This window comes from Lithobates pipiens, unplaced genomic scaffold, assembly GCF_037356315.1.
Source record: "Lithobates pipiens isolate NorthernLeopardFrog02 unplaced genomic scaffold, aLitPip1_a1.2 Scaffold_16, whole genome shotgun sequence".
Taxonomy (NCBI): Eukaryota; Metazoa; Chordata; class Amphibia; order Anura; family Ranidae; genus Lithobates; species Lithobates pipiens.
This window is the reverse complement of record NW_027507748.1, coordinates 304,389,443-304,403,667: the sequence shown is the minus strand read 5'-3', so window position 1 is coordinate 304,403,667 and position 14,225 is coordinate 304,389,443. Positions and strand designations below refer to the sequence as shown.

The 14,225-nt window shown below is 43.3% G+C and overlaps 1 protein-coding gene across 10 annotated transcripts in view; it reads right to left on the bottom strand.

The window, feature by feature from the left end:
* Window positions 1–14,225, bottom strand: part of HIPK1 (homeodomain interacting protein kinase 1) — a 197,348-nt gene that overhangs the window by 114,480 nt on the left and 68,643 nt on the right. For all 10 annotated transcript variants that reach the window (XM_077481570.1, XM_077481572.1, XM_077481580.1 and 7 more), the window contains exon 3: window positions 2,058–2,181. In XM_077481570.1, coding sequence (XP_077337696.1) covers window positions 2,058–2,181 — 124 coding nt within the window. The remainder of the gene's footprint in view (window positions 1–2,057; window positions 2,182–14,225) is intronic.

Genomic DNA, 14,225 nt, shown 5'->3' with positions numbered 1-14,225 from the left:
CCCTCAGCCAGAACACTGAAGATGGGTCATGGATGAGTCTTTCAGCATAACAATGACCCAAAACACACCGCCAAGGGAACAAAAAGGAGTGGCTCAAGGAGGAGTTCATTAAGGTCATGGAGTGGCATAGCCAGTCCCCAGACCTTAATCCTATAAAAAAATAAAATTATGGAAGAAGCTGAAACTTCACATTGCAAAGCAACAGCCAAGAAACCTTAAAGATTTAGAGAATAACTACAAGAAGCATCTTACCTCTCTGCTTGCCAACAAGGGTTTCTCCAAGTACCAAGTCATGTTTTGCTTGGGGATCAAATACTTATTTTACGCACTGAACTGCAACTCAATTTAACATTTGTATCATGTTTTTTTCTGGATTTTTGGTTGATATTATGCCTCTATCATTTAAAATCCACCTATGATAAAAATTGTAGACCACTCATTTCTTTGTAAGTGAGCAAACTTACAAAATCTGCAAGGGATTATCTATCTATATATTATACACACAGTGTATCTCACAAGAGTGAGTACACCACTTACATTTTTTGTAAATATTTTATTACATCTTTTCATGCAACACTGAAGAAAAACTTTGCTACAATTTAAAGTAGTGCGTGTACAGCTTGTATAACAGTGTAAATTTGCTGTCACAGCAAAATAACTCAACACAGCTATTATTGTCTAAACCGCTGCCCCCAATTTGGACATTTTCCCTTAGGGATGTACTCACTCTGTTGCCAAAGTGTCAATATTTTGTATGGCCACCATCATTTTCCAGCACTGCCTTAACCCTCTTAGTCATGGAGTTAACCAGAGCATCACAGGTTGCTACTGGAGTCCTCTTTCACTCCTCCATGATGAAATCACAGAGCTGGTGGATGTTAGAGACCTTGCACTCCTCCCTCTTTCCATTTGAAGATGCCCCACATATGCTCAATAGGGTTAACGCCTGGAGACATGCTTGGCTGGTCTATCACCTTTACTCTAGGCTTCTTTTGCAAGGCAGTCGTCTTGGAGGTGTGTTTGGGGTCGTTCTGTTGGAATACTGCCCTGTAGCCCAGTCTCTCAAGGGAGCAGCACATGCTCTGCTTCAGTAGGTCACAGTACATGTTGGCATTTATGGTTCCCTAAATTAACTGTAGCTCCCCAGTACCAGCAGCACTCATGCAGCCCCAAAACCATGACACTCCTACCCCCCATGCTTGACTGTAGGCAAGACACTTGTCTGTACTCCTCACCTGGTTGCCACCACACACTTGACACCATGATCAGACCACAGAACATGATTCCAGTAATCCATGTCCTTAGTCTGCTTGTCTTCAGCAAACTGTTAGCAGGCTTTCTTGCGCATCATCTTTAGAAAAGGCTTCCTTCTGGGACGACAGCTATGCAGACCAATTTGACGCAGTGTATGGTCTGGGCACTGACAGGCTGACCCCCCCAACCCTTCAACCTCTGCAGCAATGCTGGCAGCACTCACACTATTTCCCAAAGACAACCTCTGGATACAATGCTGAGCACACCCACTCAACTTCTTTGGTCGACCATGGCAAGGCTTGTTCGGAATGTGGAACCTGTTAAGCCGCTGTATGGTCTTGGTCACCGTGCTGCAGCTCAGTTTCAGGGTGTTGGCAATCTTCTTATAGCCTGGGCCATCTTTATGTAGAGCAACAGATCTTTTTCAGATCCTCCATTTTTTGCCATGAGGTGCCATGTTTAACTTCCAGTGACCAGTAAGAGAGATGACGCCAAATTTAACCCACCTACTCCCCATTCACACCCGAGACCTTGCAACACTAAAGTCACATGACACCAGGTTATTTTGAGGGGACAGCAAATTTACACTGTTATACAAGCTGTACACTCACTACTTTACACTGAAGCAAAATGTAATTTCTTCAGGGTTGTCACATGAAAATATATAACACACACATATATATACACATATATCTCTCAAGTATGCCAGAAAAGAACATTTTTTTTTAGTTATGTGTAACAAAAGTGTAGAGAATGTGAAAGATTTATAATATTTACCAGTCAAATTTTCAATTATAGCATACCTGATCATACTCTGATGCACCAGGGTAGAGAGGCCATCCAAGGAACAATTCTGCTATGACACAACCCAAGGACCACATGTCTATTGCTTCACAAAACGGCAACCCAAGAATTATTTCAGGTGCCCTGCCAAGAAAGCAAAATATTTAAAATTTATGAAGTTTAAAGAATAAAAAAAGAATTGTAACTTAAAGACCACTAATTGCAGGGCAAGATTTTTGAACTTTATTACACAGAATAAATCATAGTAGTCAACAACCAGACTACTGGGTGTAAAACATTAGCTTTTTTTCTTGAAAAACAAAAACCTTAAGCCCTGTACACAACGGCAGAATGTCAGGAGAGAGAGCTTTTAACACAATCTGAGGGTTGTACCAAGCTACTCTGGTCATACGTAATCAAATAGTGTATGGCACGTTTTCAAAAAGTACAAACTTGTAAACGGTTTAACAGTAACAGTGCAACAGGCTAAGCAGTCCCACATCATATTCAATATACAAGTAAATGCGCAGTGAACCAGATCACTAAGAATTTTTTTACACACAGAGAGCAGGTAGCCTGAGATTCTATACACATGCTGTTTAAGCAAACAGAGTCCATATAATATAAAGTGTCCATAAAGGATTTTAGTTTAGATGAGGATCCCATGGCAGGGGGTTCATATACACAGGGCAGCCCCAAAAGGAAAAAGAAACCATGTTCCAAACTGTAAAAGATACACAAAAGGAGAGGCGCCTCTGGGTGTAGATTTAAAAACAGTACTCACATTTCAAAGGTTAAAAAAAGTGCAATTGATAAAACAATCCAGGGAGTGGGAGTCAGATCAGTCTGCACATCCTGCCGGCTGAGACACTGGAAGCTGTCAAATCCAAGAAACTACTGTGGATAGAGCAGGTGGAGGAACACGGGCGGAGGATGATGCCAGTGACATCATCCTTCGCCCGTGTTCCTCCACGATGATGCCAGTGACGTCATCATCCTCCGCCTGTGTTCCTCCACCTGCTCTATCCACAGCAGTTTCTTGGATTTGACAGCTTCCAGTGTCTCAGCCGGCAGGATGTGCAGACTGATCTGACTCCCACTCCCTGGATTGTTTTATCCATCGCACTTTTTTTAACCTTTGAAATGTGAGTTTTTTAACTTTATGTGATTAAAAAAATGTTTTTAAATCTACACCCAGAGGCCCCTCTCCTTTTGTGTATCTTCCACATCATATTCACTACAAGTTTCATGGCTCAAATATAGATTTACTGTTGGAGTGTAATGTTTTACTTGCCCTCCAAAAAAGGCTCATCTCCACTTCATCTGGTCTTTGTCAGACTTCTACTAAAGAAAACAGCAATGATACGATACATTCCATCTAATAAAATCTGACCAGATAAAGATACTGTAAAGTGACTTTATAAATTAAAAAAAGGTTTATACTTACCTGATCTGTGCAATGGCATTTCTTCTGGGGTTATGCCAGCACTCTTTTCCTCCTCTTTGTGCCCCATGGCAAGCCACTTGCTTTTGGGGCACATTTGGCAGCTTGCTCCGGAGCTGGTCTGTGTATCCATATGCCCTGTACATACGATCCGAATATCGTACAAAAACAGCCGTCCGAGGAAGAATCGTACGATTTTCGGATTGTGTGTACACTACATTCGACAGCCAATCACGACCGTTCATCCAATATTATTAGATCGGACATGCACGGAAATTTTCCTCGTACGATTCCAGATCGTACAATTTTCGTTTAGTCAGTATAGTTGTCGTCCGAAAATACAATACAAATACATTACAACACATGACATCACTTACAATATTTTTTTACTATTGTACGAGAATTTTCGTGACTTTATTTAGCTATTCAATTTCTACTTGTGATAATTAACCAAAAGCGGTCGTACGATCGGTCGTACAATATACGGAACGTGCGTACAGGGCAACAGACAGCATCGCTCAGTCCCACCTCTCACAATTTAATTTGCTGCAGCAGGAACCATTGACTCCAACTGATATCTACAAAGCCTTTGTGAACAGAGAAGACATGCAGTCGGACACAGCACCAGATCAATAAAGGATTCAGGTAAGTGTTATGGAGGGGGAAGGGGGGGGGGGGGGGGAACTAGCATTGGAAGTTTTTTAACTTTAATGCAGAGAATGCATAAAGGTAAAAACCCTCTAGGGTATAGAACCACTGTCTTCCTTTCCAGACTTAGCAACCTTATTCATTCTGAGGTGCTTGGAAATCTTTCATCAGGCTATTCTGCACTGTGAAAAGGAGCATTTTTTTTTGTTTTTTTTTAATACAGCAAAAATTAACAGCCCTGATAAGAGTGATTTTAATTAGCCAATCAGACTTGTCAATACAGGTGTGCCTAACTTTTGCTTGTAAGGCATGGTTTATTGGAGACACTCACATCTCTGCTTTCTTTCAGCCTCTGCATTTTTGGAAGGGTCAGGAACTTTTTTTAAATCCAAATGACATTTTTTGGTTCATTCCACTTCAATGGAGACATTGCAGAAAAAGCATGTAGTGCCTTTGATACATATTTAAATTAAGAGTGCAAAATGTGTCAAAAACCCATGAAAAGAGCACATGCAAAAAAGACAAAACGCACTGTAATAAACGTTACAGAAATGGATTAAAAACAAACTGCATACGTGTGAACCAGATTTTAGGCAGGCCATACATTATGCAATTCTTTCATTCCACCATGGGTGGAAGTAAAGTTGCTGAAATCCATCTACAGTCAGTGTTGTGGTGGTGGGGGTGGGGGGTTGGGTTGAGTACCTCCTGTAGAGCTATTGTGTTCTGCTGGCGGGGAGCCTTCCCTGCGGCAGAACACAATAATTACTGTCCATTCACACAGGGGCAACACAACTTCCAGCGAGACTTTGGGAGGCAACTTGGACACGACTTGAGTAAGAATCACAGCACGACTTGAGGCAACTTACAAGGCAACTTGAAGTTGCCTCCAGGACAGGGGACTTTGCCAGTGGCCAATCACATAATAATCAGCTCTGTGGCAGGGAGGGGTTTGCCTAGAAAACTATTCTTACTTCCTGGAAAGTTGCTTCAGTTAAGACAGGGGATCAGACTTTGAGGCAACTTCTATTGAAATCAATGGGTACAAGTTGCCTTGAAGTCGGATTGAAGTAGTACAGGAACCTTTTCTGAAGTCGGAGCAACTTAGGCCGCGTACACACGCGGGGACTGTTCGCCCAACTTTGTCCGCTGAACAGTGTTTCGGCGGACAGTCCGCTCGTGTGTGGGCTTTCAGCGGACAGTTTCAGCGAACAGTCTGCTGAACAAAGTTTTTCGGAAATTCCGAAAAACTGTCCGCTGAAACTTGGTTTCAGCGAACAGTCCCCTCGTGTGTAGGCTTGTTCGTCAAACTAAGTTCCGCGCATGCTCAGAAAGGATTTACACGCCGAAAGTTGTAATGCAGTGTATAGGACGTCGTATTTTCCGTCCCGTCGTACGTGCCGTTCACGTCATCGCGCACGGTTTCAGCAAACTGTTCGTTCGTCGTGTGTGGGCAAGTCCGTCCATGCTAATTTTGAGCGGACTGTTTGCTGAAACTGTTTGACGGACAAAGTTGAGCGAACAGTCCCCGCGTGTGTACGCGGCCATAGTGTTGATGGTTATAGCCAATGGTACTTATTCAGCAAAAACCCAACAGGCTGGTTGTGGCTGCAGCATCACAGGTTTTTCAACTTGAGGCATAGAATCCATTAAGGTGAAAAACCATGAGGGTTTACAATCCCTTTAAGATAAAACATTGAGCAATACTTATTTTGGCCCATCTAAAGATCACCATATTTCAAATTCCAGAAATACAAACGATTTGATGGGGTTCACGGAGTTTCTTCTAACTTGAAATATCCACAATAGAAAGATATACATGTGGGTCAACTTACTAACAAAACAATGCATAGCAGGTAAAATAACAGCAGCCATCTGTTCCAGTATGTGCCTGCCAGCATCATAAAGCAGCAGTAAACACATTAACTGCAGTACAACATTGAAAGAGTTGCTACAGCAACTGTATTATATAAACTTTCTGGGGCAATGTGGGTGGTTTTCCTAAAAGGGTAGAAGACTATACAAAAAAGAAAAATTAAAGAGGAAAAGATGTGCATCATAGACCTGTGTCATTCAGTAAAGAGAAACGGCTTTCTTATCCCCATAAAAGTCAACATTCATTAAAATTAAGACTTTACAAAGTTAACTTCAACATAAACTAGAGTAATTATTTACCAGAACAAGTATAAGAAATGTCTTTGGTGTACAAGATGTGGACCGGAAGATCTTTAACCACTTGCTTACTGGGCACTTAAACCCCCCTCCTGCCCAGACCAATTTTCAGCTTTCAGTGCTGATGCACTTTGAATGACAATTGCGCGGGCATACAACACCGTACCCAAATTAAATTTTTATCATTTTTTTCCCACAAATAGAGCTTTCTTTTGGTGGTACTTAATTACAGCTCGGAGTTTTATTTTTTGCTAAACAAACAAAAAAAGATGCAAAATAAAAAAAAAAAAAAAAATCATGTTTAATAGTGTGTTATAAAATTTTGCAAACAGGTCATTTTTCTCCTTCATTGAAGTGCGCTGATGAGGCGGCCCTGATAGGCACAGATAAGGTGGCACCTATAGGCACAGATAAGGCAGTACTGATGGGCAAAGATGGGCAGATAAGATGGCCCGGATGGGTGGCACTAAGGGGCACTGAGAGGTACCACTGATAGATGGGACTGATGGGCACTGATAGGTGGCTCTGATGGGCAGCACTGATGGGCACTGGTAGAGGTCACTGATGGGCACGGATATGTGGCACTGGGGTGCAGCACCCTTGAGGCAGATTGTGGGCACTGATGGGTGGCACTTATTTATTCTGAGGTGGCACTGGTAAGCTAGCCGTGATCGGGACTGATATGGGTGATCGGCTTTTTTTTTTCTCCTCACGAGGAAAAATAGCCGATTACCGGCTCCGTTGTATCACACGATCAGCTGTCATTGTCTGACAGCTTATAACGTGGTAAGGGGTCGGGATTGACCCCTTGCTCAGATGCGTGATCAGGCGAGTCTCAGACTCGCCGATCACAGAGCGCGCCGGCCCGGCAAAGGAGGTCCGCGCTGTAGCCGTCATTTGGCTATAGCGCGCATCTCTAGGGGTTAAATACAGGTAGCAAACAGAACTCATTTTCCTTTTTAGCATGGCATAAAATAACCAAAGCCATATAGGTGGATGTTTTATCATGCTCCATCTTTCACGCCTGCCACAGCAGGTTGATTAATCAGTCGCCAAGAACACATACTTTCGTGTTTGTGCGTCAAAGCCAATACTCTGTCCAAGCATATTTAGTCACAGGGCTGCAGCAGCATATAAGAAACTTTAGCTAGGAAAACCGACACAATTTTTCCCCTTGACTTAATATAGTTAAGGCAGGCTATAGACCGTGCAAAATTCTTGCACAACTCCCCCATCAACAGTGACAGAGTGGCTGGGAGTAAAGATAGCCGACAAGAGGGGGCTTTTAAAACTAGGCAATTGGGAGTACAGATAACCAGCATGGAACAAAATTTCAGAGGGTAGAATTGGGGGCATTAGTGGTAGGTTGACTACACCACCTAAACCCCGAGGCAAGTATAATAAGGCCCTATTTGCAACCTCAGAACACCCAATAAGGAGATAGTATGCGACAGGTCTAAACAACATGGCATGTCGGCCAATGCCAGGAGTCTGGCGGATAAGATGGGTGAAAAAGATATAGTGTTGTATGAGAAGGATTTCAATTTTGTAGGAATTTCAGAGACCTGGTTCAACAGCTCTCATGATTGACTGCCAACCATTCAAGAGTATTCCCTATAATGCAGGGATAGAGAGAGGGTAAAAAATAGGCTGGGGTATGCCTGTATATCAAAAAGGATGTACAAGTGAATGTGAGAGATGACATCTCTAAGGGAGCAAGGGAGGAGGTGGAATCCCTATGGGTAGAGCTACAAAGGGAGGAAACCAAGGGGAATACTGGGAGTATGCTATGGGCCCCCTAACCAGAGGGAGGTGGACCTATCACAATTTGTCTCTAATTTGTAACGGTCTTTGTGCATCCTATATACTGTACTCCACAGCTGCATTCAAGGGCATAGACTTCAGCACCCTTTGAAGTCATTAATGTCATACATGTTACCGATACTGATTGATCTAAACTTAAACTGCTTTTCATTGGGGCATTTAGTACGTGTACACACATAAATAGCATTGTTTACACGGGTAAAAACCTTTTCCTGTAAAGAAAGTGAAGACTTTTTTTGGAGGGTCTATGATGTTCTTTACCATTATACATTTGTGCTACTTCTGCTATTTTCTCTTCAATAAAGACTTTTATCCTTTATCAATAAACCGTTTTTGAGCCTGTTTTGCATAACCAACTATTCTGCTACCAATGCGTCCAAGTTGCATAAGTTGACCTTTGGGTATGTTGTAAAGCCAGTTGCCATGATGGCAAACTTTGCATAGGGAGATAGCTGTTCCAGTCTACATTTTTAAGTGTGTTTTGTGATAAGTGAAAGGAGATGTTACCATCGATATCCCAGGAGAGTTTGAGCTCATTGATGTTTAAAGAGGAAGTAAACCCTGATGAGTTTACTTCCTCTTTCATTCCCTGCAAAGGTAAAGCATAATGGACTACTATGCATCGCATAGTAGTCCATCGTGTGTCACTTACCTGACACAGGAGCCAGCGAAGTCACCGATGTCCCCTGTAGTCTGGCGCATCCATCTTCTCGGTGGGTCTCGGTGGGTCTCGCTGCGCCGTAGACAGCGGTGCCTGTCTTTCGGCAAATATTTCCTAAACCGTGTAGGTTTAGGAGATATTTCTTGGACCTACAGGTAAGCCTTAATCTAGGCTTACCTGTAGGTCAAAGTGTGTTGTAAGGGTTTACAACCACTTTAATGATGGGAGAAATTCCTGTAGCTGGTCTCCCTTCCATATATATATAATATAATTATTCACATAGACAGATTTTTCCTATCACTGAGCCATGAATAATCCTGCCACACTGGGAGCAAGTTTTGCCGGTCACACCTGTTGCTAACATTTATGATAACCATTTTTTTAAACAGAAATCTAGGAATGTAATAAGATATTTCCTTTGTTTGCATAGCAGTGTTGTAAATGTTCTAAGCCCCCCATTTTGTGGCCCCACATGCCTGGTGATGGTGAATGATCGTATACAATGATGAGACAGCTACCATCACCATATGAGGTCCCTAATCTACTTTAATTCTAAAAGTTGTAGCATGCATTTGGTATGCCCTGGTGTTTTGAACTGCAGGTTGCAAATACTTGTCTATGCATTGACCCATCCTGGCTGTTAGAGATTCTATGCCATTCACTGTTGGTCTAGGCCAGTGTTTCTCAACCTTTTTACCTTCGAGGAACCCCTGGCAAAAAGTCTGAGATCGTGGAACCCTTGAAATAATGTTCACATCAACAGCTCACGGAACACTGGTATGGTCAGCGAGCTGTTGATAAATTATTTGTAGAAATAGCATTAAGACCCCTTTCACACTGAGGCATTTTTCAGGCGCTACAGCGCTAAATATAGCACCTGAAAAAAACCTCAGCTGCAAACCCTGTGTGAAAGCCCTCACTGCGCTGGCAGGGTGTCACAAAAAAGTCCTGCCAGCAGCTTCTTTGCAGTGGTGGAGGAGCGGTGAATACGCTGCTCCTGACCATTGAAAACAAAGGGGAAGCGGTGCAATACCGCCGGCAAAGCACCGCTGCAGCGGCATTTTAGCCCCTTTTTGGTTGCTAGCGGGGTGTTAAAATTATTTTCGAATAGTTTGAGCAGGTGTTCGTGGTACTGTTCCTTCGATTGAATTACGATTCCCCTTCCCTTGTCTGCTGGCTTGATGACCACATCATTCCTCTTCGTCAATTTGCAGATGCCGTTTCTTATATGATTTGGTTCTTCTTTATCTCCATATCTCCAACAGCCTTTAAAACCAATTTCTTAAACACCTCAATATATCCATTATCGTTGATCGTGTGACTAAAGAGATTTGTTCTGTAAATTACTATGTAGAATTTCCTCATTCCTCTGTGGTGGTTGGTTGCAATCCATATTTAATAGGGTTAACCAAAATACTTCTTGATGTTAAGTATCCTGGCACACTTCTGTATTCCTATACAAGTTTCATACAAGTATGAAAGGCCTCTTTCACACAATCGGTCTGACCCAATCGGACCCTCCATTCAGGGCCGGATTAACATAGGGGCTATTGGAGCTGCAGCTCCAGGCCCCTTTCTCAAGATAGGCCCATTTGACCAAAAAAAAAAGAGACTTCGGGGATTGTAGCTCGGCGATCAGGAGTCACAGACACATTTGGAGGGTAGGTAGCTAAAGATCCACTCCAGCACTGGTTAAAATATGGGGCTGCTATCATTTATGGTGCCGGAGATGCAGGGCTGCTTGCGCAGCCTGTCAGAAGCTACATACAGAGCGGCCAGTTTAACCCCTTCCCACCGAGCGTACGCAGATGTGCGTACTCGGCTTCTGGGGGGTATACCGGGATGATGCCCGCACCTGCAGACATCATCCCAGTACAGTTTTTTTCAGCAGGCGATTGGCTATCCAGGCATAACAACCGATGCGGCTAAAAGCCGCTCGGCTGTAATGCCGGAGGAGCGGGAGGGGATGTCCCCCCCCCCCCCGCCGTTGTTACCGGTGCTACCGCTCGACCGGGAGCACCGATTCACGTTCCGCTGCCTCCGGCTGCTTGGGATGAACTGGAACGAAGCCGTAATCTGCTTCGTTCCAGTCTCCTCTTAGTAAACACGGAAGCAACGTCATGACGTCACTTCCCGTTTACTTGGCTGCCAATGGCGCCGGTTTTAAAAAGATACACGGTATTCAGAATCGCAGGTTTTTTTTTATTTATTTTTTTTAAACAATTTAGTCATTTTAAAATAAATAAAAAAATGTAAAGCGCCCGCCGTCCCCGCGAGCTCGCGAAGCAAAGAAAACGCATACGGAAGTCGCGCCCGCGTATGTAAACGGTGTTCAAATCACACATGTGAGGTATCGCCACGATCGTCAGAGTGAGAGCAATAATTCTAGCACTAGACCTCCTCTGTAACGCTAACCTGGTAACCTTAAAAAAAATTTAAAGCATCGCCTATTGAAATTTTTAGGTACCGTACTTTGTTGTCAATCCACAAGTGCGTGCAATTATAAAGTGTGACATGTTTGGTATCTATTTACTCGGAGTAACATTATCTTTCACATTATGCAAAAAAATTGGGCTAATTTTACAGTTTTTTTTTTTTATTCATGAAAGTGCCCCTTTTCCCAAAAAGTTGCGTTTAAAACACCGCTGCGCAAATACCGTGTGACATAAAATATAGCAACAATTCTATGCTAAAAAATATATATGTTTGGGGGTTCCAAGTAATTTTCTAGCAAAAAATATGGATTTTAACTTGTAAACACCAAATGCCAAAAATAGGCTTAGTCATGAAAGGGTTAAATACAAGCTGGAACACTGCAGCAGACTGAGAGGATGACCTCACAGTGCTTATAATAATGATTTGTATATTACTTATGATAATTAACCCCTTGCCACCCAGGCCCATTCTGAGACTTCTCTCCTACATGAAACATTTTTTTATGCTAGAAAATCACTCTCAAGCATTATATATTGTTTTAGCAGACACCCTATGGAATAAAATGGTGGTCTTTGCAACTTTTTATGTTACACGATATTTGCGCAGCAATTTTTCAAACTTTTTCATTCATAAAAAAACTAAAACTAAAAAGTTAGCACCATTTTTTGTTATGTACTAAGCAATGCTTTACGTTTTTTTTTTTACAGGTTACATGTTTAGAGTTACAGAGGTGGTCTAGTGCTAGAATTATTGCTCTCACTCTAACGATTGTAGCGCATGTAACCTGTGTGTATCTGGCTCTGATACTAACCAGTGCCTACCCAGGGACTGACTAGTATCTCTCCCCAGCCTGTCCACACACACCCTCTCACCTGCTGACCTGTGAATGGGGCAATCACTCCCACAGAGTTATTGTGTTCTGCCAGTGAATACAATTATTAGTGTTGCTAACTATAGCTGGCAGCACAGATTGTTTTGGGGAAAACCTGACAGGCTGGTTGTATGCAAGTCGGTTAATGGGTTGACATGTGTAAAACCAGCTAGCCTATACATAGATCGACTATGGCTGGTCTCTGCTTAATTGATGTAATTTCAATCCATGTATGGTCTGCTCAACCACTGCGCAGTCCCTAAACATCCTTCCACAAACCTTTACATTTTTCCTTCCCAGATTATTTTTTCATCCTCCTCTCCTAAACATAGTGCCCACTGTCATACTCTCCACACTTCTCTCCTGTACATAGTGCCCGCTATCATATCCTACACACTCCTCTCCTATACATAGTGCCCACAGTCATACCCTCCACACTCCTCTCCTGTACATACTACTCCCTGTCATACCCTCCCCACTCCTCTCCTGTACATACTACTCACTGTCATACCCTCTACACTCCTCTCCTATGCATAGTGCCCACTGTCATGTCCTACACACTCCTCTCCTTTACATAGTGCACGCTGCCATACACTTCTCTCCTGTACATAGTGCCCACTGTCGTACCCGCCACACTCCTCCTATACATAGTGCCCATTGTCATACCTCCTACACTTCTCATACATAGTGCCCACGGTCATACCCTCCATACGCCTCTCCTATACATAGTACCCACTGACATACCTCCAACACTCCTCTCTGGTATACCCTCCACACTTCTCTCCTATACATAACGGCCGCTGTCATGTCCTACACACTCCTCTCCTTTACATAGTGCCCACTGTCAAACTTCTCTCCTATGCATAGTGCCCACTGTCATACCCTCCACACTGCTCTCCTGTACATACTACTCACTGTCATACCCTCCATACTCCTCTCCTATACATAGTGCCCGCTGTCATACCCTCCACACTCCTCCTGTACATAATACTTCCTTTCATACCCTCCATACTCCTCTCCCATACATAGTGCCCACCGTCATACCCTCCCTCCACACTCTTCTCCTGTAATTACTGCTTACCGTCCTACTCTCCACACTTCTCTCCTATACAAAGCGCCCACTGTCATACCCTCCACACTCTTCTCTTATACATAGTGCCCAATGTCATACCCTCTACACTCCTCTGCTGTGCATACTGCCCACTGTCATACCCTTCACACTCCTCTCCTGTACATAGTGCCCTCTGCCATACCCTCTGCACTCCTCTCATGAACATAGTGCCCACTGTTAGACCCTTCACATTCCTCTCCCTCACCTGCACATACTTCCCACTTTTATACCATCCATACTCCTCCCCTATGGCTCCTACCCACAAAACCTGTTCTTTAAAATTATACTGAATATCCTCAATGTTACCAGCTCTAGAATGGGCACTTTTGTTAGTTCAGCTAAAGGAAATCTCACAGTCCTCATATTTGTTCTGCCCCATTATTAGTACTTAATTTTGTAATTACTACTCTAAATATAGCACTTGTAAAAAAAATGGAATTACGTACCGGTAATGTCCTTTTCCAGGAGTCTTTCAGGACAGCCACCTTAGAGAGACACCGGCTCCTCCCCTCTGAGGAAACACCGCCTTCAATTTCATAATTTAAGCCTCCTCCTCCCTTCGTTCCTCAGTTCTTCCAGAGTACCTCCGGCCAAACTGGGGAGACACAAGAACACGTCAAACAAATAAACTTTTTAAGTCTTACCTGACGATCTCATGCAATGAGTTCCCGATGATCTGCAACAATTTGGGTGGGAACCGGTGCTGTCCTGAAAGACTCCTGGAAAAGGACATTACCGGTACGTAATTCCATTTTTCCCCAATCGTCTTTCAGGACAGCCACCTTAGAGAGGATAAGCGAGTATATTACCTTAGGGTGGGACTACTGCCTGTAGCACCTTTCGACCAAAGGCTTGGTCTTTGGCTGACAGAAGATCCAGTCTATAGTGTCTCACAAACGTAGAAAAACTGGACCACGTTGCAGCTCTACAGATCTGTTCCGGAGACGCACCAGCCCACTCTGCCTGAGAAGTTGCCACGGCCCTGGTTGAGTGTGCTCTAATGCCCGCTGGAGGATCTAAT